Source organism: Astatotilapia calliptera, chromosome 4 (assembly GCF_964374335.1).
Source record: "Astatotilapia calliptera chromosome 4, fAstCal68.1, whole genome shotgun sequence".
Classification (NCBI taxonomy): Eukaryota; Metazoa; Chordata; class Actinopteri; order Cichliformes; family Cichlidae; genus Astatotilapia; species Astatotilapia calliptera.
The window spans coordinates 12,697,388-12,721,112 of record NC_137425.1 but is presented as its reverse complement, the minus strand read 5'-3'; the positions used below and the strand labels follow the sequence as shown (position 1 = coordinate 12,721,112).

Here is a 23,725-nt window from a genome sequence, read left to right as displayed (position 1 = left end):
GATCAGTCAAGTAGCAGAGGTTTGTTAGATTGTTAATCAATTTCAGCTGCTTTAGTCTTAATGCAATCAACAACAGGTGCACAACACAGGCAATGATGAAAGAACAATCAAAACAAATGATTTTACACGTGGAAGTCACTGGCATTTTCCCCTTTTACTTTTTCTGAGTGTTTCTTTACTAGTTTTGTATTTGGCTATGGTCAGTGTCATAGCTGGTAGCATGAAGAAAAACCTGGACTCCAAATCCTCCAGTATGGCGGAGGAGTGTGTGTCTCTGGTCCAGTGGATTCCAGGTTCCTACTGATGCAAGACAATACTCATGAGAAGAGAGCATACCGGAACTTCCTGAAGACCAAGTGAATTGTAGAGGAGTAGAGTTGAGAGTAGAGCTGCAGTGAAGATTAGTTACAGAGCTGGACTCAATTTAGTTTATTTTGTTATGAGAAGTTCATAGACCAAACCAAAGAGGTAAACTGCCTTTAATTTACCAAATTATAGTGAAATGCAGCCTGAAAATATAATAATACAAATCACATTTTATAGTCCAGGAAAGTCTCATCTAATGTTACAGAGAGTTGACACAACTTCATTTGCATGAAGTTATAAAAGATACCGAGACCTGCAGATGTATCCTGGACAGGAAGAGAGGGAGGAGGAGATGTGATGCTTCATTAACTGAGTGTGAAGATTCATTTGCAAGTTTACAACCAACATTTTAAACCAGTGACACTTGCCCTCTCTGTTACTCAGGAAGTATTGTTAAATGATGCTCTCTAGTGTTCAAATATTACACAGTCTGTATATCAGAATACACTAATGTTTTAACTATGGGAAGAAGACATTTAAAAAATGGTGTGCTTATGAGTGCTTTTTTTTCCTATATGTACCCCTCTCCAAAATTTAAGAGTTCATTTTAATCATTTTAAATTTATGTTACCACAACACAGTGACACAATTTCTTATTTACTGACAAGAAAACACATTTCTTAATCAATGCTTTTATTATTTAATGCAACATTCCTGAAAATACTTGTTGAAAACCAGCAAATGAATACATGACTTAAACCTGTTGCTTTATTCTGATTTCTAACACGTAAAGACTGTAATGAGCAAACAGCACAAGCAGTAAAGAAGCAGATTTTAAATGCACATTCTGGTCCTCGACTATTCAGTGGGACATTCTGACTTCTTGATGGTTTTCTCTGAAGTCTGTGAGCCCAAAGACACTTTACATGTATAAACCTTATCCATGTTCCAGTCTGACGTCTGGATGGTCAGAGAGCTGCTGATTTGGTAAGTCTGGTCTGGTCTCTGAACAGCAGTGCTGGTAGAGATCCCACTGCTCACTGGACTCCCACCAGAAAACCAGCTCACATCTGCAAAAGGCACAGACTGACTGGACAGACAGACCAGAGAAGCTGTGTCGGACTGGAGCTCAGCACTGGACGGAGGGAAGACTGTCAGGACAGGAGGAGGGAGGCTGGAGCCTGAAAATACATGAAAGATGTTCACAAAACAAAAAAAGATAAATAAAAGAAAGAAGGAAATTGGAAATGAAGTCATAACCAGAAGTAATCAAGAAGAGTCAATATGGAATAAACATAACATTTGTCGTGAAGTTAGAAGAAAACAAAACTAATGTACAATACCAAAATATATGGATATATTGTTTGAATTTCTTTTTTTTACCAAATAAAATATGATTAGTTACTGTTTAACTTTCCATGTAATATGTCTTTCATTTAATTCTACAGGTTTCTGCATAACATGTCAGCTAATGTGGGTAATTTTCTTTCATGTCAAAGTAAAGTGTACAGCCAGGTTCTAATCACTTCAAATTTTGAACTTTAGTAACACTGTTAAAAGCTATTGGAGAAAGAGAAAACGGGCCTTTGTATGTTTTTGAAATACTAGCCTAAACATAAATTAAAAGCAATAAGAACAGGAAAACAACATATTTCACATCCTTTTTTATAGAACTGGTTTGACACCATTTCACATTTTTTAAACATGTAATTCATGTCTCCTGTATATGGAGACAACCTGAAACTATTTCAGATTGTACAAAATCATAAAAAATGATGCAGCACAAGAAACATATTGAACTAAGTAGTCACCAGCAGATTTTTGCAAAATCTCTGTTGTTTTATGATCAGTTAAAAAGTACTTACTTGTCACAATCAGCTTGGTGCCTTGTCCGAATACCACAGTGATTCAGTTTGTATACATGGCTGTACAAAAACCTCCTGACTGTCACTGATGAGGGGAGAGGAACTGAAACATCCTGTAGAGACTAACTTTCACTGTCAACATCTCATTCACTTCATCTGTTTGTATTTTATAACTGTGTCTCTCTGTGTAGTCATGTTTTTTCTTTTATGTCACTTGTTTTGTGCAAGATTTAATAAAGTCGTCATTATTGGCCAGCATTAATCAATGCTGTACTGTCTCTCAATAAGATTTTGGCCACAGTCTGCTTCACTATGAACCAGCTTTATTGGAAGAGTCTTCCAATGTCTAACAGGAACTCACTGCAGAGTCTCCTGTCTCTGCATGATTGATAATAGGTTTGGAGGCCTATCTCCACCCACCACCACTTCCCCTGCCGGTGGCGGACTCCCACAGGTGTCGGTGTGTTGGTGGTTCTTTGTGTCTGGGGGTGGGCGTCCAGGTACACACCGGCTCACTCCTTGGCGGCCGCTTGTCGGGGCCTGGGGCCTGGGGCTCGCTCGGGCCCCTTTGGAGGTGGGGTGCCCCCGGCCTCTCGGCCTGGGGCTCGGTCACTCAGGCACAGCTGGGGGCCGGCGGAGCTCACGGGCGCGTCACTGCAACTCCCCCTGACTTCTGCTCCGCGGCTGCTGGGCGAGCCCTCATCTGGGACTCTCCTCAGCTCTTACTGGAACAGTGGCGCGGCTGCCCCTCTGTTGGTCTTCCATGGTCTCTTGTGTTCTGGGGGCCTCTGGATGTCTGGAGTTTTGATCTCCTCCATACCCGCTTCACACCCTGGAGGACGGGGCTGTGGCCCCCCCACACTCCCTAGCAGATCATTACATGGAGAAACCTTTGGAATGCAAGCATGCTGATCCACACAGGTATGCACACATGGGTATTCACAGACGCGGACTAAAGCTTTCTTGGCTGCTACCTCAAAGCACACTGTGCGCTGTCTATCTTGCGTGCTGCACAATATCGTTTATTATTTAGTAAATATTGATATCTATGACTAGCTAGTCTATTGTGATGGTGCTTTGTTTTCTCTATTATTATGTTGCTCTTTGTTGTTTGCTGTCTCCTCTGTTTGTTTGTTTTTGTTTGTTTTGTTTTTTTTCTCCATACAGGTGACCCAGGAGTTCTTTTTTTTTTTCTCTCTCTTCCCCCCCCTTCTCACCGTCTCTTCTCCCCTTTGGTTTTCTTTCTTTCTCTCCCCCTCTTTCTCTCATTCATTCCCCCTGTCCTATTTATTAAAAAAAAAAAAAAAAAAAAATGACAAAGGATGAACTGAAGCTCTGCCATCACGTAATGTCGCATACTGCTGTTTCTGATGTCATTTAAAAAAAAAAAAAAAAAGATTGATAATAGACTTGAAATCAGTGTTTGGTCAGGATTTAGATATTAATCTGTCTGAGGAGAATCCTGCTGAAAAGGCAGGTGAGCTGTGAGAATGATGAAATCTCAGAACTGAGGAGAAGAACCAGGAACCTTTTTGTACCAGCTGAAATAAAAGCTTTTAGCCTTTTTAATGTTGTATTTGAGCAGGTTAAAGGTTAAAAAAAAAAGAATTTAAAAAATGAGCAATCCAATGTTTAATAAGATGATGATGAGGACGTAGAGTTGAATCTTTCTGAGGAGAATCTTGTTTCAAAGCTTTTGAACTGTCAGAATGGAGAAATCTTGGAACATACAGAACTTGTTTATACCAGCTAACAAAATTCCTATCATCTCTCTCAATGTTGCAGTTGAGAACAGCTAGTTGAAAACTTTGTACTTAAGTACAGTAAGTATTTCTATTTGGTTACTTCCCACCTCTGGGGACAGAGAACCTATTCCAACGCCAAGTGAGCTGCCAGAATGACAAAACTGAGGAACCCCTCCTTCTTTTTTAGACCATCTAACATAATTCAACCACGTTGCACCTGAGAACAACTTCTTGACCTGGAGAAACCTTGTGGACAGCAGGTATCTGGATAAACACTTCTGCTGCATTAACATGTGCCAACAAACACAGAAAGAACATGAGTGAAATGTCTTTCTCCAAAAACATGGGCTATGAAACAGATGAGAAGAACGACTTACATTTTAGAGAAGTGATGAGAGAGCAGACAGTCCCCAGCATGTTGTCAGTGTGAGGTGTAAACATCCTTAACTATTCAGTTGAGTTGTGAAAAGAATTGTAGTGAGAAGCAAGCACCAGATAAAATTTTATTTTGCTGCATTTTCACTTGAAACATTTTTGAACTTTAACAGTATCTATTTAGGTTGATTAATGTGATTTACTGCAGCTGGAATGTTACAGTTATCAGAATTTTAGACAATCATTTATCAAATTGCTGTTATTTAAAAACGTGCACATCATTGTGTACAATTGGTGGTCCTTGATATTTTATATACTCATTTTATATATCAGTGATGATTGCTTAAATGCATCAAAAAGAGTAATTCCGTGTTTCTTAAAAACACTCTCTAAAGTTGGTGGGTTTTCATTGATGAACATTAAAATAAAAAATAAAAAAATAACAATAAAAACACACTATTTGAAGGTGGTGGGTTTACACTGAGTTTGCTGAATGGGTCTTTTGTCAGCATGTGGAAAAAAAGAGCATCAAAAAGCAGAAGTATCAGTGAGGAGGTTTTTGTCACAGTGTAAATCACTGTGATACAGCAGCAGAGCCGTCCCATGTCTTACAGTAATAGACTGCAGAGTCTCCCTCCTCCACATTTTTGATGATCAAACGATAATCTGTTGTTGACTGATGAGTGGATGTGAATTTTGGAGAGGAGAACCCAGAGCCATAACTTGGAAGGCTATCGACATAATAAAAATACAGCACAAACTGAGGAACTCCTCCTGGAATCTGTTTGTACCAATAGACATAGTTATCAACAGTCCCCAGGTTACAGTCCATGGTGGCTGTGTCTCCTTTCCTCACTGATAAAACAGGAGGTTTCTGTGTCAGCACCGTCACACCACTCACACCTGTAAACAGCAATAAGACATGGAGTCAAGAGAAACACAAGCACATATGAATCCTACAAATAACTACTAATCTGAAGTATAAATGAGGTTCCATACATGTTAGAGCAGTGATGAGAGCACAGAGAGTCACCAGCATGTTGTCACTGTGTGTTGAGACTTGGAACTTGGAAAGCAATAGAACTGCTTCTGTAGGAGGAGAGGAGGTGTGAACCATTAAATATGACACTGAAACTCAGAGAGACTGACAGGAGGAGGAGCTAAACCTGGATAGTTTGTGATGTTTGGGGTAACTTAACTAGAGGGTAATTCTGCTTTTGTATTAATAATTGTTGGTGATAGTGATGTCTCCCTCCTCTCCCCTAAAATTGTGGTGTTATATTTTATTATCATAAGTATCATAAATAACTATGTCCTTCAGTTTTATTATTGATGCTTTAACCATTACCAGTTTTTATATTTATATTTAGACAAAAACAGAGCAGAACCCCACTAACTGTTATAATTAGTCAACAAACAAAATGCATAACCTGCATTGTGGTTCGGGTTAGGAGAACATTTTATAAAATATTACATCATTAATGAATATTGAACAACTGAACAAAGAGTTCAAATACAGATCACATTGATACAAACATTTTGATATAGTTCAAATACCAGTTTCTCTCATCTATATTATATTTTATTATTATAAGTTATTATAAGTTGGTTTCTATGTTCTTAAGATTTATTATTGATGCTTTAATCATTACCAGTTTTTATATTTGGACAAAAACAGAGCAGAACCCCACTAACTGTTACAATTAATTGTTATAATTAGTCAACAAACAAAATGCACAACCTTTTGTGTAACATCACATGAAACCGGAGTTGTTAGGGTTAGGAGAACATTTCATAAAATGTTACGTCATTAATGAATATTGAACAGCTGAACAAAGACTTCAAATACAGATCACTGTGATACAAACGATTCACAAATACCAGTCTCTCTCATCTACATCTTGAGAGTTAAACAATCTGATTATCACTGTGACACATATTATTGCAAACTGATGAAACTGAGCACCACTGTTACTAACACTCAGGATGTAACTCTTCTAATCCTGGTGCACAATGCTGGTGGTGAATACCTGTTTGCACACAGGTGTGTACAAAAAAGTACTCACATTTCTTGGGTGACTGCTGCCTCTAAACATATCGGTCTTGTGTGCTGCTCAGTAACATTCAGTATTTATTATTTACTGTTACTTATGCTTATGTTGATTGTTGCTGTGGGTTTCCATACTGTGTTGTTCTCTTTTTGCTTGTTTTTTTTCCCCAGCAGGTGATCAAACAGATTTTTAGTGTCTTTTCTCTGTCTCTCTGTTTTTCTTTACCTCTCCTTCTCTTGAGCCTCTTCCCAACTTCTCTTTTCTTCGTCTTTCCTATCCCCAGGTTCTGTCCATTTAGATTGTAAGAACTTAAAATTAAAAAAAGAAATCAATACATAAATAATAAATATCGAACAAACTGTGACAATCAAGTGGACCATTATGGCAAAAGCTGTAACGATCAGCTTGCAAAAAATACATCTGTTGGACATTTTCCTTGGCCTTGAGACAATACAAAAAACCCCCCCAAAAAAACGAATTGAGTCTGATGTCTATTATATTACTTATAGATAACAGCATACAGTATTGGTCTCCTGTTTTGTATATCATTATTTGAGTAGTTTTGACTGAATAGTCCCCTCTTGGCTTTTTTCATGATTTTCCTGATTAATATTAAAATAAAAAAACAAAACAAATAACACAGTATTTGAAGGTGGTGGGGTTTCAGTGAGTTGTTGGAGGAGTCTTATTAGGATACCAAAAAGCAGAAGTATCTGTGAGGAGGTTTTTGTCACAGAGTAAATCACTGTGATACCCCACTGCTAGCAGAGTCATCCCATGTCTTACAGTAATAGACTGCAGAGTCTCCCTCCTCCACATTTTTGATGATCAAACGATAATCTGTTGTTGACTGATGAGTGGATGTGAATTTTGGAGAGGAGAACCCAGAGCCATAGTTTGGAGAACTCCAGCCATGATAAAACCTCACTACATGCTGAGGAACTCCTCCTGGAATCTGTTTATACCAATAAGCAGGATAGTTATCAACAGTCCCCAGGTTACAGTCCATAGTGGCTGTCTCTCCTTTCCTCACTGATAAAACAGGAGGTTTCTGTGTCAGCACCGTCACACCACTCACACCTGCAAATAACAAAAAGACATGGAGTCAAGAGAAACACACTGACATTTAAATGTAACATGAGGTCTTTTCTTCAGTATCTTTTAGACTCTTTACATGTTAGAGCAGTGATGAGAGCACAGAGAGTCACCAGCATGTTGTCACTGTGTGTTGAGAATGGATTTGTAATTTGGAAAGAGATTTGACTCCTTCTGTAGAGGAGAGGAGGTGTCAACCATTAAATATGTCACTGAAACTCAGAGAGACTGACAGGAGGAGCAGCACTGGATCCCCCCCCCCCCCCTTTCTCTAAGCTGTATTATTAACATTATTTTCATGAACACTGATGTTGGTAATGTCTTGTTTTTTTCTTCTTTTTTCCCCTTTGTTCATTTATTTATTGTTTGTTCGTTTGATTGTTGTTTTGAATTTTATAATGGTTACTTTCTCCACATCTAAAATGAGACTTATAGTTGGTTATATTTTACTTAAACTTGTGTTTTATTCAAAAAATACGCCAAGATCTAAAATTTGCTAAATTTGAATTCATCACCATCTAGAGAACACTGTTAGATATTTTTAATGATGCTGAGTGTTAGATTTGTATTGTTGATTGTCATTTATGCTTAGAAATATTTACTCATATATGCTTAGAAGTGTATATAATCATTGGTGGATTGAAAGGATGTTTCATCCTAAAGTAACAGCTCTGTGTGTTAGGGAGTGCATCCGTTCTTCTAGAGTGTCCTTGGTATAAATCACATACTCCCTAGGAGAGTTTCTCTTTTCTTGTTGATTTATGGTATAGCAAGCACACGTATATCTGTTTAAGTATAAGAGCCTTTTGTTCAGATGGACCGCTAGACTCCTGGCACCAGCTTTGGGGAGTCTTCACAGGGTCACATCTGGACACCACACACACACACACACACACACACACACACACACACACACACACACACACACACACACACAAAGGCAAGGTACTCTTTGTGTGTATGTAGACGTCATATGTTAATGAACCTATGCATATTCATGTAACCACAATAAAAGGAGTGCTATGGGGAGCCTGGCTGAGAGTCTGACGGAGGTCAAGTGGTGGAACGACACTCGGCTCCAGCCAGCTTTCCCTCATGCATGAGTAAAACCAGCCTGCTTGTGTCTTGCTTTGCAGTGTAACTATATTGTCTTCAACGTTCCAGCGGATAGGTACACGCTACAAACCTATCACTGAGGTTCTTGTATATTTACCTCACTAAACGTTACGTTAGTGAATACTTTCACACTAACTTGATCAGACTGCTTTTGCAGCTTTTTCTCCCAGTACAGCTCTCTCCTCCAGTCCGAGTCACCTCCTGATAGAGGGAGAGCCTCATTAGCTGATCAGCCCCAGCTGCAGTTAAGTAGCAGAGGGGGTTGTTAATCAGCACAGGAGCACAGAGGCTGCAGCCAGAAAATACACAGTGTTCAACAGCTATAAATGCCATAAAAGTCTAAAAGTCTAGAAAATGACAGTAATGATATTAGCATTATTTGTAGAAACATTAAGTTTTCAGCTTAAAAGTTCCAAACTATGAAAAACCATTAAGAACATCCAGTGAAAGGGAAGCACAGGAAATATATGGTGTTCCAAAAAAATTAAAGAAACACTTTTTAAGAGTATCGCATCAAGTATGTTAAATTTCTGGTCTGATCAGTCAAGTAGCAGAGGTTTGTTAGATTGTTAATCAATTTCAGCTGCTTTAGTCTTAATGCAATCAACAACAGGTGCACAACACGGGCAATGATGAAAGAACAATCAAAACAAATGATTTTACACGTGGAAGTCACTGGCATTTTCCCCTTTTACTTTTTCTGAGTGTTTCTTCACTGGTTTTGTATTTGGTTATGGTCAGTGTCTTAGCTGGTAGAATGAAGAAAAACATGGACTCCAGCTCCTCCAGTACGGTGGAGGAGTGTGTGTCTCTGGTCCAGTGGATTCTGAGTTCCTACTGGTGCACGACCAGTGTTGGTCAAGTTACTTGAAAAAAGTAATCAATAACTAATTACTGATTACTTATTTTCAAAAGTAATTAATTACTTAGTTACTTAGTTACTTTTTAAAAACACGATTTACAACCTGAATAGGTGATAAAGCGATAGATCTTTCAGCCCAATTCTACTTTTTCTACATAATCCATCATACAAAATGTAATCAAATGGAAAAGTCTCTTTTTTTTAACTTGTTTTATTAGTTTTAATCTTTTAACTTTATGCATCAAGCAAAAATTAAATTATATGCAACATTCTCTGACTGGAAGAAATTTGTTTAACATTTAAACCTATTTTCTGCACATTCCAGCACATAAAATAAAATATTTTTTTTCGTGTTTACACTCACTCTTTCAAATAGATGCAAGTAAAACACAGCAGAAAATAAATAAAGTCAAAGACTAGCGGTCTATTTTCACCTGTAAAGCAGGAGTGCGGTAGGCGGAGGTTTACCCTGGTGCAGGTGTGCCGCAGCGGTCAGTTGAGGAATCCGCGAGTTTCTCTGTGAGTTTCCCATTACGTCGTAGTGCACTCGGTGCTTGCTTGGAAGTTTAGGGGTTTTTTCGCTGTAAAAAGAAGTTTTCTTCCCACGCACAACTGACGCTAATGTTTTTGTCACTTTTTATGGAATCAAACTTAAAATAACGTCAGTACTTCCACGCTTTAAACGCTGCACGCTCATACCCTCTCCCGCACTGATATATTATCCACTGTTGATCTGCACACAGCTGTTGTCATGAACATCGCACTTGCTTACGTCACTGTCATGAGACATTCTCGCAAAAAAATCACGGTTTTAGTAACGCAGTAACGCAGCGTTCCTACGGGAAAGTAACGGTAATCTAATTACCGTTTTTGCAATAGTAATCCCTTACTTTACTCGTTACTTGCCCATCTCTGATCAAGACTAATGTGATATATTAGATAATTTCTATATTGGTTACAATTAAGATTATTTTTACTTTTCCAGTTCACGAGGACTGTTTTCTTGGCAATGCATAGGGCAGCCATATGGGCTATATTCTTTTCTGTAGTGACATAATCTAAGATGCCCAACAAGCACACTAAAGGGGAAGTTGAAATGTAACATTTCAGACACTTTGATAAGTATTCACATATCTCGCGCCAAAACTTCTGAACTGGTGAACAGAACCAAAGAGCATGGATGTAATTGTCCGGTGTATTGGCTTGACAGTGTGAGCAGTTGTTGGAGAACATAAAGCCCATCTTGAACATCTGATGACCTGTATAGTGCACTGTATGTAATATTTTGTAGTATTGAAGTAATTGAAGACTGGGATTTCTAATTAAATAAAGGGTTTTTATGCATACCTGAGACCAGGTCTGGACTGGGACACCGGCCCACCAGTTATTATAAGGAAAAGCCATAAAGCCTTTGAATGAATACAAATGCTGTTGTGACAGTGATGTACACTATCTTGTTGGTATATATGTATTAATCCAATAAACTTAAACCTACACCATCCTCCCTATTCTGGTATTTTAAACAGTACTTAGGGGAAATATCAAACAATCTAATCAATATTTACATATACCTAACTAGCAGTGTTGCCAACTCCCAGCAAGAAAATAGGGAACAACCCCCCACTCTCTGCCTCATGATGCTTAATTGACTTAATAGACTGTAATTTATTGCCAGGGTAAAAAAAAAATGCACAGAAACCAATTATTTTTCTACAGTAATTAAATACATTCAACATCTTTCTTCAACCGAATTGTAGACTGCACACATGGTACCTTCCCAAAGGAAAAAGTACCATCTGTATTATTATTATTAATAATAATAATAATAATAATTTAACTTAATTTAATTTAATAATTTAACCCATTCACTCAGTGAAGCAGTATATTCCTCTTTCATAACAACAAATTAGATACATTGATTATCTAAAAAAAAGAAAAAAGAAAAAACAATAGGCATACACAAACACAGTTTGTCTATCTATAAATGTTTACATTCTCTTTCTACCTCACTAACATGCTTCTTCTCTCTGCAACTAGAGGCTACAGCTTGGAATCTGATTCAGAAATAACATGTTGACAATGTTTTGATCAAACGTATTTTACACCACAATGGTATTGAAAGCTGAAGATGTGAGACTTTATGAGTGAATAATGTGTGTATATTTTGGTGCTTTTTTTTTTTAATTTAAAATGAAAGTGCAAATGAAAAAAAATTACAATGAATAAATTCAATAAAGCAATGTTTAAGAACTAATTGTGTGCCTTTGGTGCACTGAGTTTGTGCACAAAAAGCAGAAGTAAGGAGTGAGGAAGTTTTTGTCACAGTGTAAATCACTGTGATACGTACTCATTAACAGAGCTGTCCCATGTCTGACAGTAATAGACTGCAGAGTCTCCCTCCTCCACACTCTTGATGATCAAACGATAATCTGTTGTTGACTGATGAGTGGATGTGAATTTTGAAGAGGAGAACCCAGAGCCATAGGTTGGAGAACTATGGCTACGATAAAAATACAGCACAAACTGAGGACTTCCTCCTGGAATCTGTTTATGCCAGGCAGCACGATTGCCAGTAACAGTCCCCAGGTTACAGTCCATAGTGGCTGTCTCTCCTTTCCTCACTGATAAAACAGGAGGTTTCTGTGTCAGCACCGTCACACCGCTCACACCTGCAAACAACAAGAAGACATGGAGTCAAGAGAAACACACTGACATTTAACTGTAACATGAGGTCTATTCTTCAATATATTTTAGACTCTTTACATGTTAGAGCAGTGATGAGAGCACAGAGAGTTACCAGCATGTTGTCTGAGTGGGCTGAGAACTGAGTGGAGAGGCGATGGTGGAGGAACTATTTAATACAACTAACAGGAGGAGGAGCTTTGGAGTTTTCTTTTTTCCGCTTGCCTGTGTTATTAATATTAATAACAATAATAATATGTCTTGTATATATAGTTTTTTTTTAAATTATTTTGGAATGGTTAATAGCCATTCTTTTTCCATGGTTGGTTATATTTTATACTTTTAACTTGTATTGTATTTATAAACTATAATTAGATTAGCATATTCTGAAGCAACATAAAGTTTACAATTTCAGCTTTAGCTCTGTAAAAAAATCATTTTCACAGAAAGTTGTTCTCTCACATGTCAAACTTTGTGGTGACTTTGCACCACAGTGGGATCATCTAATTAAATAACTAAATATCTGTAAATAAGATGGGCCTGTTTAAAATGTGATGTATAAAAACAGTTTTTTAAAAACAGAAGCAGTTTGCTGCTTGAAATTCCCACCCTGTGATAAACCATTAAGATTCAGCAACAAAATAAAATTGATATAATTATGTCAAAATTTGTCACAGCAGTTGCATCATGACAGCTGACGGCATTTTGCTGTGAGACAAAACTGCACATTCCAGGGTGGCCTTTTGTTGTGGGCAGTCTGAGGTACACCTGTGCACTACTCATGATGTCAGATCAGCATCCTGATGTGGCACACCTGTGAGGTGGGATGGATTATCTCAATATGGCAGATGTGCCCAATACCACACATTTGGACTGATTTGTGACCACTGTTTGGGAGAGATGGTTATATTGTGTATCTGGAATGAATTTTAGGTCTCTACGTCCATCCCATGGGGAATGGGAGCAGTAACAAAGGTGTTGCATTTATATTTTTGTTGAGTGTAATAATGAGGAGGTTTTTGTCACAGCCTGAATCACTGTGATACGGGTGCGGAAGCAGAGTCATCTCCTGTCTCTGTTCGCTTGATAATGAACTGGTAATCAATATTTGATGAGGATTTAGAGTTGAATCTGTCTGAGGAGAATCCTGTTCCAAAGCTGAGTGAGCTGCCAGAATGAAGAAATCTTAGAACATACTGAGGAACCCCTCCAGGAACTTGCTTATACCAGTTAATATAATTCCTGGCTTGAAATCATATTCACAATTAGCATGTTTTTGATCAAATTCTAAGAAGCTTGGAAAGAAGATGACCTGGATGACTGAGAACCTTCACAGTTTTTGATCAGACATATGCTACAGTACAATAATAATAAAAGCTGATGATGTGAGGCTTTGTGTGTGAATAATGTGTGTGTATTCTGGGGCTTTCTTTATTTAAAGTGAAAATTTAAATGAAGATAAAAATAATATCAATAAAAATAACAGAACAATGTTTAAAAATTAATTGTGTGAGTCTGGACCAAAAAAAGCACAAGTTGCTAGCTTTGAGTTGCTACTAGATATTAGATATTATATTATTAGATATTAGTCATATTTCAATGACTCTGTCTTTATAGGGTGGTGAAAAATTTACATTCATTCATCCCAGAATTGAAGTGACTGACTTACTATTCATGTTTTGGCGAATGTGAAAAGGTTGTTGTTGTTTTTTTTTAATTGTTGGGGTGTCCTGTGCACAGGTCTGTGTCATAAAAATGCCCTAACTGCTTGTCAGAACTGCATAATGAGTGTTATGATGATTCTGCTTTGAGAAATTTGCAAAAATTGACAGAGAAAAACTACAAAATATTATCTGCATAATGTGTTGCAGATAATGTAAACCCACCACTTTATCTTGGTGGGTTTATACTGAGTTTGCTTGATCTCTCTGTTATCAGGATGTGGAAGAGTGTCAAAAAGAAGATGAAGAGAAATAAAAAAGGAAGAAAGGATACCCAACGATGGGAGGGGGGGGATCACTGTCCCTAAATAACATGAGTGAAATATGCATTGGGTAGCTTTTGCCTGCTGCTTCTTTCCTGTCTGTCTTTTGGATGTGTTTGTGTTTGTGCTTTAAGGCTCTACACCCCGGGGTTGCTTTGCTTTTGTTTGTGTTAATTGATATGTGTTATTTTTGCTGTAAATGCACTGTTCTGCTGTTCATATGACAATGTTTAATAAACTCTGTTTTAAGTCTGTTCTGCTCTTTTCCAGAGAATCAGCATGAGTGATTTGATTTTAATTGTATTCAAAAGCTTCAAAATTTGTGACCTGACAAAACCTTTTTCTCCTGTTTAGGTTAGGGAGACAGGTAAGAGGCCAGTATTTTCTTTTGGGTTTCTCGTTATAGGTAGGTCAGTTCTGTTTCATTTCTAGAGTGTTTTGCTTGTTGTTTTGACCATGCCCATCTTGATGCTTGCTACCTTTTGAAATTAACAAAATATCTGGTTGTTGTGAAAGCGCAACCCTGTGGCAGCATTGGTCTTTCCTTGGGAGATTAGAGCAGGGGCATTATCTTTCCTTTTTTATGTGTTTTGGGGTGTAACATTTCATTTCATAACTGGACTCTATTTAGTGTTCCATGGCAGTAAATAAAGTTATGTTTAGGCAAAAATCAAACAGGATTCAGCTAACTGTCTCTGAATGATCAAATGGTAATAATTAAAACATTTCCAGTAAACAGCATTTTCATTTTATTTTACAGAGAGCTGATACTTCATTTACATGAGGTCATAAGACCTGCAGGTGCATCATGGACATGAAAAAACAGAAGAGCAGAGGTTATGCTTCACTAACTGAGTGTGAAGATTCATTTGCAACATTTTAAACCGGTGACACTTGCTCTCTCTGTTACTCAGGAAGAATTATTAAATGATGCTCTCTAGTGTTCAAATATTACATAGCGTGTATGTCAGAAAATACTTATGTTTTAACTATGGGAAGAAGATATTTTAAAAAGTGGTGTGCTTATGAGTGTTTTTTTCCTCTCTGTGCCCCTCTCCAAAATTTAACAGTTCATTTTAATAACCTTAAACTTATGTTATTTATAATACAGTGATACATTTTCCCATTTACTCACAAGAAAACACATTTTTTAATGCTTTTATTAATTTAATGCAAAACACAAATTCCTGAAAATACTTGTCAAAAACCAGCAAATGAATACATGACTTAAACCTTTTGCATTATTCTGATTTCTAACATGTAAAGACTGTAATGAGCAAACAGCACAAGCAGTAAAGAAGCAGATTTTAAATGCACATTCTGGTCCTCGACTATTCAGTGGGACATTCTGACTTCTTGATGGTTTTCTCTGAAGTCTGTGAGCCCAAAGACACTTTACATGTATAAACCTTATCCATGTTCCAGTCTGATGTCTGGATGGTCAGAGAGCTGCTGATCTGGTAAGTCTGGTCTGGTCTCTGAACAGCAGTGCTGGTAGAGATCCCACTGCTCACTGGACTCCCAGCAGCCAACCAGCTCACATCTGCAAAAGGCAAAGACTGACTGGACAGACAGACCAGAGAAGCTGTGTCGGACTGGAGCTCAGCACTGGACGGAGGGAAGACTGTCAGGGCAGGAGGAGAGAGGCTGGAGCCTGAAAATACATGAAGAACATTCAGGAAATTGAAAAATCAAAGGAAATGAAATAATGAAAACAGAAGAAATCGAGACATCAATAAGAGTCAATATGGAATAAACATAATATTTGTTATGAAATTAGAAGAAAACAATACTAATGTGATTTGGAAAAATATACAGACATAACAACCCAACATATCAATTGATTTTCTTTTTAAGTTTTCCTAAAATAAAATATGACTAGTTACTCTTTAACTTTTCATGTAAGATGTCGTGAATTTAATTCTGGAGGTTTCTGCATAACATGTCAGTTACTGTGAGCAATTTTCTTTCATTAAAAAAAAAACTGTACAGCCCGTTTCTAATCACTTAAAATTAATTTTTAACTTCAGTAACACTGTTAACTACTACTGAAGAAAAAGAAAACAATCTTATATATGTTTTTGAAATGCCAACCCCAATATTAAATAAAAACACTATGAGAATAATAAGAACAGACGATATCATATTTCACATAATGTTTAGTGAACAACATTTATATAAAAATATACAAATTTGGTTTGACACCTTTTCAATTTTTTTAATATAAAGGATTCATGTCTCCTGCACATACAACAACCTCAAACTATTTCATGTTGTATAAAATCATAAAAATTATGCAGAACAAGAAAAATATTGAACTATAGTCATCAGCAGAGTTTTGCAAAATCTCTGTTGTTTTATGATCAGTTAAAAAGCACTTACTTGTCACAATCAGCTTGGTGCCTTGTCCGAATACCACAGTGATTCAGTTTGTATACATGGCTGTACAAAAACCTCCTGACTGTCACTGATGAGGGGAGAGGAACTGAAACATCCTGTAGAGACCAACTTTCACTGTCAACATCTCATTCACTTCATCTGTTTGTATTTTATAACTGTGTCTCTCTGTGTAGTCATGTTTTTTCTTTTATGTCACTTGTTTTGTGTAAGACTTAATTAAGTACTCATTACTGATCTGAATTAAACAGAGATTCACTGTCTCTCAATGAGATTTTGTTTATTCTGGTTCACTATGACGGAGCATTTTTGGGAGAGTCTTCCCATGTCTGACAGGAACTCACTGCAGAGTCTCCTGTCTCTGCATGATTGATAAAAGACTGCAAATCAGTGTTTGGTCAGGATTTAGATATTAATGTGTCTGAGGAGAATCCTGCTGAAAATGCAGTTGACCTGTGAGAATGATGAAATCTCAGAAATGAGGCGAAGAACCAGGAACCTGTTTGTACCAGCCGACATAAAAGCTTTCAGCTTTTTTGATGCTGTATTTGAGCAGGTTAAAGGTAAAAAAAAAAAAAAAGGATTTTAAAAAATGAGCAATCCAATGTTTAATAAGATATTATCTGGAGGTTGTATGTTACTCTGAATTTTCTTGATTAGACTATACTCAAGTGAATGAGTCTAAGAAAGCATATGTACTGCCAAGAGGTTTGTAACACATTGTGATAAGTACAGTGTCTTCTATTTCTGCGAACTTGATAGTTAAATGATAATTAATGTTTGATGAGGACGTAGAGTTGAATCTTTCTGAGGAGAATCTTGTTTCAAAGCTTTTGAACTGTCAGAATGGAGAAATCTTAGAACATACAGATGATCTTCTCTAGGAACTTGTTTATACGGCTAATAGAATTCCTATCATCTCTCTCAATGTTGCAGTTGAGAACAGCTTGTTGAAAACTTTGTACTTAAGTACAGTAAGTAAGTATTTGTACTTGGTTACTTCCCACCTCTGGGGACAGAAAACCTGTTCCAACGCCAAGTGAGCTGCCAGAATGAAAACTGAGGAACCCCTCCAGGAACTTGTTTAGACCATCCAACATAATTGAACCATATTGCAGCTGAGAACAACTTCTTGACCTGGAGAAACCTTGTGGACAGCAGGTATCTGGATAAACACTTCCGCTGCATTAACATGTGCCAACAAACACAGAAAGAACATGAGTGAAATGTCTTTCTCCAAAACGATGGGCTATGAAAGAGATGAGAAGAACGTCTTACACTTTAGAGAAGTGATGAGAGAGCAGACAGACCCCAGCATGTTGTCAGTGTGAGGTGTAAATATCCTTTAATATTCAGCTGAGATGTGAAAACAATTGTAGTGAGAAGAGAAGCAACAGATAAAATTCAATGTAGCTGCATTTTCACTTCATATGAAGCATTTTTAAACCTATTATGCAACTTTATCAGTATCCATTTGGGTTGATTAATGTCATTTACTGCAGCTAGAATGTGACAGTTATCAGAGTTTTAGGAAACCGTTTGTCAAATTGCTGTTATTTAAAAAGACACACACATAATAGGTTTAATTGTGTTAGATGCACATAATTTAAAATGCACATAATTGTGTACATATATATGGCAATTTGTGTTGTTGGTGGTCATTATACTCCTCGATATTTTATACTTTCAGTGATGAATGTAAAAATATATCAAAACAAGTAATTCAGTATTTATTAGCAGACTGTCTGAAGTGGATGTGTTTTCATTGATGAACATTAAAATAAATCAAAAATAACAATAAACACACTATTTGAAGGTGGTGGGTTTACACTGAGTTTGCTGAATGGGTCTTTTGTCAGCATGTGAAAAATAGAGCATCAAAAAGCAGAAGTAACAGTGAGGAGGTTTTTGTCACAGTGTAAATCACTGTGATACAGCATTATTGCTGTCCCATGTCTTACAGTAATAAACTGCAGAGTCTCTCTCCTCCACATTTTTGATGATCAAACGATAATCTTTTGTTGACTGATGAGTGGATGTGAATTTTGGAGAGGAGAACCCAGAACCATAGGTTGGAGAACTATCGCTATGATAAAAATACAGCACAAACTGAGGAACTCCTCCTGGAATCTGTTTATACCAATAGACAGTGTTAGTAACAGTCCCCAGGTTACAGTCCATGGTGGCTGTCTCTCCTTTCCTCACTGATACAACAGGAGGTTTCTGTGTCAGCACCGTCACACCGCTCACACCTGCAAACAACATGAAGACATGGAGTCAAGAGAAACACAAGCACATATGAATCCAACAAATAACTACTAATCTGAAGTATAAATGAGGTTCCATACATGTTAGAGCAGTGATGAGAGCACAGAGAGTCACCAGCATGTTGTCACTGTGTGTTGAGACCTGTGACTTAGAAAGAGTGCACTGCTTCTGTAGGAGGAAAGGAGGTGTGAGCCATTAAATATGTGACAGAAACTCAGAGAGACTGACAGGAGGAGGAGCTAAATCTGCGTAGTTTGCGATGTTTGGGTAATTTATGTTCAGTGGAGGGTAATTCTGTTTTTGTATTAATAAATATTGGTGATTGTTATGTCTCCCTCCTCTCCCTTAAGATTGTGCTGCTGCATTTTATTATGAAAAATTGTTTGCTATGTCTCCTGGGTGAGGTGTTCCAGGCATGTCTGACTGGGAAGATTCCCCGGGGCAGACCCCGGATATGCATATCTCTCGGCTGGCCTCAGAACACCTTGATGTTCCCCCAGAGAAGCTGGAGGAGGTCTGGGGTCCTCTGCTTAGGCTGCTGCCCCTGAGACCCAGCCTCGGAAAAGTGGAAGAAGATGTATGTATGGAAGGATGGTTGCTATGTCCTTCAGGTTTATTACTGATGCTTTTACCATTACCAGTTTTTATGTTTGGACAAAAAAAAAAGAAAGATCAGAATCCCGCTAACCCTTACAGTTACCTGCTATAATTACATAATCAACAACCTTGAAATGTATGAACTTCTCTGGAAATTCACATGAAACTGGAGTGTTTAGGATTAGGAGAACATTTGATAAAATGTTACGCCATTTATGAACATTAAACAACTGAATAAAGAGTTCAAAAAAGAGAATAATTTTAGTACTAGAACTGTGTGGGCGCCTGTTTCATTGCAAACTTGAGCCACATGAGTTTTGTGGTATTTCTCACAAATGAAATCACTGTGATACAGGCGTTTTGATATAGTTCCCCTGATTCACAAAAACAAATACCAGTGTCGCTCATCTACATCTTGAGAGTTAAACACAACAAATTACTAAATGTTTTAGTAATTTGCGTTTACTAAAACATTTTGGTTTTAGACACTCAAATTCATTTTTGTATTAATTTGTTTTGTTCTACAATTAATGGTTGGAAATGTTAACTCAGTCACTCAGTTGTGTTTTGTTTGTTTTTTGTCTCAGTATTCATGATTGTGTTATGTTCTACTCAATAGAGTCTATGTTTCAGTGCAGTACAATGCTTACCCTCCTCCTTTTAACTCTAAATCCATGTCTAAGGATGATGTAGAATTTAGTCAGTCTGAGGAGAATTCTGTTACAAAGTAAAGTGAATTGTCCTCATTTAAAAACTCTCCATCAGCTCCATCAGAGACTTGAACCATTACAGGCAGTTCCTTGAATGGTTTTAGTTTAAATGCAAATGTCCTTATTGTCACACATCACACATTTTCTTCTTTTCTTACATTTAATGATGCTGAATCTATGTTTATAACTATTTAAGAGTTGAGTCTGGTGTCTAAATGTATATTACTTATATGTACATGCATAAAATGTAGGTCTGCTTTTTGTATATGATTTTGCATATGAGTAGTTATTGGCTGACAGCTGGGATATGCTCCAGCGCCCCCCGTGACCCTGAAAAGGATAAGCGGAAGCGAATGGATGGATGGATGGATGAATATGGATTTTCCCCAGTTTGCTTTGTTCATGATTTCAATGATAAATATTTTAAAAAAAATGAACAAACAAATAACACACTATTTGAAGGTTTGTTTGTTAGAGGTGTCGTTTACCAGGTTGTGAAAGAGTCCTTGTGAAATGCACTTCACACACGCACAGTTGTTTGTCACCAGATGCCACGTTTATTTCTAGTTTTCATTTATTATGATAGTCCACAGTCGGACAGCTCCGGTCTCAGCTGATTTTCAGCCTCCCCCCCCCGCTCCTCTCCCGTCTCACTATAAAAGGGGAAGGAAACCATCATCAGTCCAAATGCCATCAGCTGTTCTCACCTGCGTCTCCAGCACCGCCCCGTTGAGCTCACTGCACCACTCCTCCCCTGCAGCCGTGCCTGGGACCACACCTCCGCCACAGTCTTAAAAAGCAGAAGTATCAGTGTGGAGGTTTTGTCACAGTGTGAATCCCTGTGATACTCCACTGTTAGCAGAGCTGTCCCATGTCTTACAGTAATAGACTGTGAGTCTCCTGTTTCTGCCTGATTAATTATGAACTAGGAATCAATGTTTGACGAGGATTTAGAGTTGAATCCGTCAGAGGAGAATCCTGTTCCAAATTCAAGTGAGCTGCCAGAATAGTCAAAACTTCGACCATTCTGAGGAACCCCTCCAGGAACTTGTTTATACCAGTTAACATAATTCCATCATATCTCTCTATGTTGCAGCTGAGAACAGCTTGTTGACCTGAAGAAACTGTGTGGACAGCAGGTGTTTGGGTCAACACGATCACTGCATCAACATCTGCCAAGAAACCGAGAAAAAAAATGAGCGAAAGATTTACCTAAAAATATACAGATTTTAAAATCAATAAAAAGAATGTCTTACATGTCAGAGCAGAGATGAGAGCACAGAGGGTCCCCAGCACTATGATAGTAGGTGGAGAAACTGATCCTGAAAGATGAGAGGGGATGTAGTGAGAAGAGATACTGAAGCTTATAAAGACAGAGAAGCAGAACTGAAAGAGGAGGAGATTCAGCAAAACAGCTTTTATTTATAAAAGACTAAATTACTGATATTAATAATTCATAATTTCATACAGTGAACATTGCCATTATATGAGCATTATTGTTTCAAACTCAATGATATCACCATTTTCTTTGAATTTGCTCTACAAAAACTAATATAAATGACTTAATCAGTGTATATGTCACAGTACTGGGTCTGCGACTCAGTATTTGTCTTTCAGGTTTTAGATTTATATTCTTTGATTACTGTTGTTCATGATTTTGGTTTCCTTTCAAGTTTTCAGTGACCTTAGTTCTCCCTCCCTTAGTGTTTATCTCAGCCTGTGTTTAGTCTCTGCTGCTGTGTTTTCTCTGTGCTGTTCCTGTGTTCACCGCTTCATGTCGAGTCGCCCTTGTCTCTGTGTTCGTTCATCTCCTGTGTCTCCCCAGTCAGTCATGTCTCTCTGTGAGTGTTAGTTACCCTTGTCTCTGTGACCCATGTTCGCTCTGTCTTCGCTGTCAGTTGGATCTTCGTGTCAAATCTGTGTCTTTTACTTTGATAGTCTCGCATCCTTTGTAAATATTTCCAGTTTTGCTTCCTCCATGTCCCTGTGTGATTTCTCCCAGATTTGTCTGATCCCCTCGTTACTCCCTGTGTATTTAAGCCCTGTGTTTTCCTCCGTCAACAAACAAAAAAAGCAATAGAAATAAACACAGGGAAATTACCATATCTGTATATGTTTACATTCTCTTTCGACCTCATTAACATGCTTCTGATGAACTAAAGCTGATTCAAAATAATAAATCTCTGCAACTAGCTGATCTGATCTGAGTCTTGGTTTTTTTTTTGACTGAATTTTAGTGAAGCATGAATTAGTGAAATTATTGAACTGTAATATAAAGAGGATTTGTGTGGTCTCATTTTTCTTCGTACTGTGGCTTGAAATCAGATTAACCAGTTAATATGTTGACAATGTTTTTTCATCAAACATGTTTTACAGTACAATAATATTAAAAGCTGATGATGTGAGGTTTTATGTGTGAATAATATGTGAATATTTTGGTCCTTTATTTATTTAAAGTGAAAGTGGAAATAAATAAAGAAATACAATAAATACATTTAAAAGAGAAATGTTTAAGAACTAATTGTTTATATGGTGCACTGAGTTTGTACCCAAAAAGCAGAAGTAATAGTGAGGAAGTTTTTGTCACAGTGTAAATCACTGTGATGTGTACTCCTTAACAGAGGTGTCCCATGTCTTACAGTAATAAACTGCAGAGTCTTCCTCCTCCACATTTTTGATCATCAAACGATAATCTGTTGTTGACTGATGAGTACATGTGAATTTTGGGGAAGAGAATCCAGAGCCATCGTATTGAGAACTCCAGTCATGACGAAACTTCACTACATACTGAGGAACTCCTCCTGGAATCTGTTTATACCACCAAGCAGGTTCATTAGTAACAGTCCCCAGGTTACAGTCCATGGTGGCTGTCTCTCCTTTCCTCACTGATAAAACAGGAGGTTTCTGTGTCACCACCGTCACACCACTCACACCTGCAAACAACAAGAAGAACAACTAATTATTTTGTATTTTTATACAGCACTACAGGTCAATTGCTGTTGTAATTACATGTGCCATATGAATAATAAAAAAACGAAACTAATGTTTAGACCATCTAACATAATTCAACCATTTCTCTGTGTTACAGCTGAGAACACCTTCTTTACCTAGAGTGGACAGCAGGTATCTGAATAAACACTAACACTGCATTAGCATCTGCCAACAAACACATAAAGAACATGTGTGAAATGTCTTTCTCCAAAACGATGGGCTATGAAACAGATGAGAAGAACATCTTACATTTTAGAGAAGTGATGAGAGAGCAGACAGACCCCAGCATGTTGTCAGTGTGAGGTGTAAACATCCTTTACTATTCAGGTAAGATGTGAAAAGAATTGTAGTGAGAAGAGAAGCAACAGATAAAATTTAATTTTGCTGCATTTTCACTTCATATGAAACATTTTTGAACTTCTATTTAAGTATCTATTTAGGTTGATTAATGTGATTTACTGCAGCTAGAATTTGACAGTTATCTGAATTTTAGACAATCATTTATCACATTGCTCTTATTTAAAAACACGTACATCATTGTGTACATATATGTGAAAAATTGTGTTGTTGGTGGTCATCATATTCCTTGATATTTTATATACTTTCAGTGATGATTGCTAAAATGTATCAAAAAGAGTAATTCAGTGTTTATAAAAACACTCTCGAAAGTTGGTGGGTTTT

The 23,725-nt window shown here is 37.4% G+C and overlaps 2 protein-coding genes across 10 annotated transcripts in view; both read right to left on the bottom strand.

Moving 5' to 3' along the window:
* Positions 1-982: 982 nt before the first annotated feature.
* LOC113020656 (immunoglobulin lambda-1 light chain-like) lies at positions 983-18,898 on the bottom strand. 5 transcript variants are annotated; one of them, XM_080300836.1, is made up of 4 exons: positions 18,827-18,898; positions 11,759-12,084; positions 2,172-2,205; positions 983-1,487 (listed from the first exon to the last, which is right to left on the bottom strand). In XM_080300836.1, the coding sequence occupies exons 1-4, from the start codon at positions 18,864-18,866 to the stop codon at positions 1,165-1,167; spliced, it is 723 nt and encodes a 240-aa protein (XP_080156962.1). In that variant the 5' UTR covers positions 18,867-18,898; the 3' UTR covers positions 983-1,164. The 5 variants fall into 5 exon arrangements, with proteins under 5 accessions (XP_080156962.1, XP_080156964.1, XP_080156960.1 ...); XM_080300838.1 differs by lacking the exon at positions 11,759-12,084 and adding an exon at positions 7,098-7,422 and having other exon boundaries at positions 2,172-2,206; XM_080300834.1 differs by lacking the exon at positions 18,827-18,898 and adding an exon at positions 12,179-12,240.
* LOC113020658 (immunoglobulin lambda-1 light chain-like) overlaps positions 15,230-23,725 on the bottom strand; it is a 21,234-nt gene continuing 12,738 nt past the window's right edge. For 2 of the 5 annotated variants that reach the window (XM_080300842.1, XM_080300841.1), the window contains exons 3-4: positions 16,464-16,497; positions 15,230-15,735 (exon numbers count right to left, since the gene is read on the bottom strand). In XM_080300842.1, the coding sequence (XP_080156968.1) occupies positions 15,413-15,735; positions 16,464-16,497 (357 nt within the window). In that variant the 3' untranslated portion in view covers positions 15,230-15,412. Of the gene's footprint in view, positions 15,736-16,463; positions 16,499-22,660; positions 22,987-23,725 lie in introns of all 5 variants that reach the window. The other 3 variants (XM_080300840.1, XM_080300839.1, XM_080300843.1) reach the window with 2 other exon arrangements.